The 5314-nt window shown below is 39.1% G+C and overlaps 1 protein-coding gene across 1 annotated transcript; it reads left to right on the top strand.

Annotated features, from left to right (window-relative positions):
- Positions 1-778: 778 nt before the first annotated feature.
- On the top strand, positions 779-4921 carry LOC137720844 (putative calcium-binding protein At1g02270). The gene is made up of 11 exons (XM_068459951.2): positions 779-1278; positions 1405-1599; positions 1848-1952; positions 2148-2253; positions 2795-3015; positions 3127-3203; positions 3447-3555; positions 3676-3801; positions 4007-4117; positions 4193-4300; positions 4428-4921. Exons 1-11 carry the CDS (start codon positions 1276-1278, stop codon positions 4653-4655), a joined length of 1389 nt encoding a protein of 462 aa, XP_068316052.2. The 5' UTR covers positions 779-1275; the 3' UTR covers positions 4656-4921.
- The last annotated feature ends 393 nt before the right edge of the window (positions 4922-5314 follow it).

Genomic DNA, 5314 nt, shown 5'->3' on the forward strand with positions numbered 1-5314 from the left:
TATTAATGTAATTTAGGGTAACACTTATTACAAAGTGTTAATCATTTGATTCGATCTCCGCGGTTGTAGAGTCCAGAAAGCTTTATGAGTCTTCTAAGTATTTAAGAGTGTTTGGGGCTTGAGAGTTTGAGCGTCTGGGTGTGGGTTGAATTTCTCCTCTTTCTTTGTCTTGGAGCCTCGTACTTATAGGCTCTCCAAGTGTTACTTGAATCTTGATTTGGTATTGATTGTGGTCTTGATTAACTAACGAAAGAACCGAGACTTGATTTTGAGCGTCATTCGTGATTTGATTTTATCAAATAATCAAATAATCAGTCACATTTTAAATCAATTAATTTGTTTAATTTCAATTAAAATTAATCAAAGAATTAATAAAGATAATTCATTAATTAATTTCAACCAAATGTCGACACGTCTTACTCTTAATGACTCGTTCAGCTTTGATAAGTAACGTGCTATGTGTACAATTTGTGACGCACGATGCATGCCACATAAGTTTTGACATGTCGAAATTTATTATATTGATGAACATTTACTTTAACGAAACTTCGATATCTACAGCACAATCACACTTGCATCCAAAATTCTCAGAACCTGTGCCATTTAATGCCTAGTTGGAGTAGGAGTAGGACACACTCTTGCAATTGGCAAATAGTAGATTGATTATTCAAAGTGACAACATTGAGAAAGAGTTTGTGTACTCTAAGAGCATCCTCTTCAATAGTGTCGGCAATTAAGTTATAGTTAATGAGCAAAAACTAGCTCCATTGTTATAGTTAATTAAGTTTGCAAATTTTACCTATTTTTCTAAGTCAACGATGTTGCCTACAATACTAAGAGTGGATAAATGCAGCCCCTGGTAAAATACCGCAGCTTGATTTGCCTAATCCATCGAAATATTTTCTATGAAACAATTAATAACATGTCGCATCATCTAGATAGCCTCAGTATTCTTGGTTAAGATAGAAGCAGAACCTTCGGTTTCGTCCCACCACAGAAGGTTCCTATACCATTCGCTCCTATGATTCTATCCTTAACGCGGCGGCAAAATTCAAGTTCCAAACTTTACTTTTCATCCCCAGCATTTTGCTATAAGTAACACAGTTCACAAAAAATCCAGTCATATTGATCTTCAATCTACGCAATTTCAAAAACTTCGGAAATTATTGGAAGACTGGAAACAAACCCATCGCTCGTTTCATCTTCTTGGTTAAAATCTACTCCAAATTTAGCAACTTTTGTATCAGAAACGGTTACAGTGGCAAGGATTTTAACATGGTATCTCTCTCTTCTCTCTCTCGAGATTCATTCTGTTTTTCTTTCATGGATTTGGTATCTGAGAAAATGGGTACTCGGGAAATCGGTTTTTGGATATTGGGTACTGAAGATTTTGAGAATTTGCAGGGTTTAGGTGGAGGTTCTAATGTGGCAAAGGTCAATCGCAGAGAAGGTGAGAGCCTTTCAAGGAGCTTTAGCGGCAGCTGCACTTCGTTTCCGTCGATATCAGAGCCAAAGCCAGAGACTTTGGCAGGGCCTTGCTTAGTTTCGTGCACGACTTTCAATATTTTGGCTCCAATCTATAAACGACTCGATCAACAGGTCCTATTATATCCCATTTGTGTTCTTCGGTGGTTTGATAATTATTTCGTTTTTAGAGCGGTTTGATAACCCACTTCATTTGATAATATTTTGTTTTTAGAGCCGTTTGATAATCACTTTATTTGATAGTTATTTTGTTTTTAGAGCCGTTTGACAACCATTTCGTTTGTAGATGTCCTCATCACAATATGGTCGGTTAGTTTATTTGTTTTTGTGTTCTCAATTTCTTTGTGGTGTGTGTGAAGCAGAATCAAAGCCTTCGAGAGAGCGACTACAGGGAGTTTTGGGTGGCCAGGAACCAGAGGATTTTGGATTGGTTGCTCTATGAATCATCCGCCATTATTTGTCTGCAGGTTATATTTGAGTACCTTTTTGCTCTTTTGTGTAATTGCTGTCTGGACTTAATCCTAATATCGAAAATATTTTTGGACCTCAAACGAAATATCCCTTGTTACATATGAGAACAAAGTGAGCTTGTTTGAGGTTTTAAGGGTCATGGCCCTTTCCAGCTATATGTGCTGACACTAACCCCTTTTTTGCAAAATTAGGAGTTCTGGGTTGGAAATGAAGAATTTGTGAATATGTACCTGGACAGGCTTGGTGATGCAGGCTATACTACCTTCAAGCTTGCCCGAACTAACAACCGGGGTGACGGTATATTGCAGCTTTGATCTATTCCTTAATGTCAATTTTAATACATTAGACTTATCTGGGATCATTCAAATTCAGTTAAATCTCATTATTGCTTTGGTCCATGGGTAAAATTCGCAGTTTTTTAACTTACATTTATATGTTAATTCCAAGTTCACAACTGCAACATAAGTCAGATGCTGAACAACTTGAATGTTCTGAGAAAAATGTGCATTATTCCGCACAAATAGTTTCATGTTTCATGCATCAGAGTCCTTTGTCCCAACACTTTGCGGTTGAATTGGCCTTTTCTTTGTTATCTTTTCCCAGTACAATTTTCCACCATCCCTTCTGTTTCGTCAGGAGTCTAAGATATAGGAAAGTTCTTCCACGTTCTTCATATATCAGCTAGCTTTTCTGAACAAGTTGTGTCTTACTTGTAGAATGGCCTTCCAGTTTGATATCAACTCGTTTCTTGATTTGAGAGTGTTGTCATGATTGAAATCAGCTTTTTAAGTACTATGCCATGCTCTATGGCTTGACTTATTGTATTTGCTCTATACAGGTTTGCTGACTGCGGTGCGGAGGGATTGCTTTAGTGTTCTAAACTATCGAGAGTTGCATTTTAATGATTTTGGAGATCGTGTTGCTCAGCTGTTACATGTTCAGTTAGCTTCCCCATTTTCACAAAACCAGAGAGGAAACGTTCAGCAAGAAATGCTAATTGTGAATACTCACTTGTTATTTCCCCACGATTCCAGTCTCTCTATAGTGCGATTGCATCAGGTATTCAAAGTTTCGTTCTAGTTGTCAACTATTGGCATATCAAGGTCTACTTATTTTGAACAAGCTGCAATTGCAATCACTCTATCCATTGTATCTTGCAATTTATAACAGGTTTACAAAATTTTGCAATTTGTGGAGTCATATCAGAATGAAAACAAGCTAAACCCGATGCCCATTGTACTCTGTGGGTGAGTCTTCTGTCTTGTCTTTCTTAGTTACTGTTTGATGACAAAATCTCATTTGTAATACTCTGAAGAAAACCTTTAAAATGTACATCGTTTTGAAGGTGCCAGCTATCCTAATTGGTAATTGCTTTTGAAGGCCGCCTTCACAACGGAATTTTAATAAATGGTAGGCTAACTCTGGTTGTATTCTTTTGTGTAGAATTGTCGGTCTTATATTTGTTTTCTTTTATGTTATTCTCAATGCAGTGACTGGAATGGAAGTAAACGTGGCCATGTGTACAAATTCCTTAGATCGCAGGGGTTTGAATCAACATATGATGCTGCTCATCAATATACTGATGCGGATGCTCACAAGGTTGGTGTTTTCTGGATTTAAGTTCTGAAATCAGTGACCTACATTGCGGCAACAGAGCCCATATATACAATGCTCATCATGCTTAATATTAACGGAATATTTGTATTTTATATCCTACAGTGGGTTAGCCACCGTAATCATAGGGGAAACATCTGCGGTGTTGACTTCATTTGGCTTTGTAATCCCAATAAGCCACGAAAACCTCTAAAGACTAGTTGGTGCGAAGCTGTTTTTGGAATATTACGGGTAAGCAGTTCGTTTTCCATATTCTATCTAATATCTTGCCACAGAAGGCGACTCTGTTCGTCAGATATATTGTGCACAAAAGCTCTGTTCAAAACTTCCAAAAAAATGCATTTGATCATTTACATTATAGTGCATGCACGCCCACGCCCTAGACAGTTTCCACATGCGATCCTAATAACTTCATTTTTCCTTTTGGGGTTTTCAGCGCCAGCTCCGAAAAGCTTCGATGGCTGAAAATGATGCATTTACCTTTCTAAAGGGCGATAGTCATGGTGATTTTATTACGACCTCAGCTTTCTGTGAAGGACTACATCAGGTTGGTTCTATTTGCTACTAATCTATATAAAGTTCAAATGGAAAGATCAGGCTTGCTCATGTATGTCTTTTGCAGGTTAACTTAATTGGTCATCCTACGGGACTAGGTTTCCAGGAGACGAGGGATCTCTGGATCCAAGCAGATGCCGACGCAAATGGTTTCCTTGATTACGAAGAATTTAAGGTACCTTTACATCCATAAAATTTCATCTATTTTCAGTTTGAACTTGCATTACCATTGTCCTCAAGTAGTAGTTACCCAAAAGATTTATAACATTAACATCTTGTGTCTAAAACCGTTGACACTGCAGAGTAGAATCTGGAGTTCGACAGCGTCAGAGGAAAAGGAAAGCCTTAACGCTAGTAGAGAGGAGTCCAAACGAGGCACGCAGGGCGCCCTCGGATTCAATGTGAAGAATGCAGTTCTATACCCCCGTGAGGCGGAGAAGGGAATATGGCCCGATGATTACACTCTCTCTGACCATGCGGGACTATCGGTTGTACTTTCACCAGAAAGGATGTGGTGTTGCCAGTCGTAGGGCGAACATAAGTGGAGCAGAAAGGAATGTACATAATCTGTACGAAATGCGTATAGCCAACAGAGGAAAAGTCCCTTCTGGGGTACTTGTGTAGGTTTGACAGTTTTTTCTGGTTTATATTCTTCATTGTTTTAACTGTTTCTCACTAGCCCTGCCCAAATTATTTTTTACCTGAGAAATGCTAAGGAGAAGTAGACTCTCAATGGACTATCCGTCGTCTCATATTTTTGGCATAACATTTTATAATTATAATTTTGAGACCGAAATTATTGTTAAACTATAAAATGATAAAGAACTTATAAAAAATTTCGCTTTAAGAGAACCTCTTTAGACCATCTTCAACAATGGGCTAAATATCAAATTTCCCTCCTAGTTCCCCCCCAAACCCAAACCCACTCTAACTCAAGCTAAATTTTTGGGCTAAAAGCCAAATGCCAAAGTTGGGCAAATACCACCCCCCCCCCCCATGCGAGTGGACTCGCTGGTAGTTGGGCCACTCTTGGCCCAGTCACTTGCCAACGCGCCCACGCAATGGGCTTGCAAGCTTTGGGCCAAATACCACCCCCCCCCATGTGAGTGGACTCGCTGGCAGTTGGGCCATTCTCGGCCCAGTCACTCTCCAACGCGCCCACACGATGGGCTTGCAGACATTGCCCGAT

This window comes from Pyrus communis, chromosome 1, assembly GCF_041283825.1.
Source record: "Pyrus communis isolate YQ-2024b chromosome 1, ASM4128382v1, whole genome shotgun sequence".
In the NCBI taxonomy this organism is placed as follows: Eukaryota; Viridiplantae; Streptophyta; class Magnoliopsida; order Rosales; family Rosaceae; genus Pyrus; species Pyrus communis.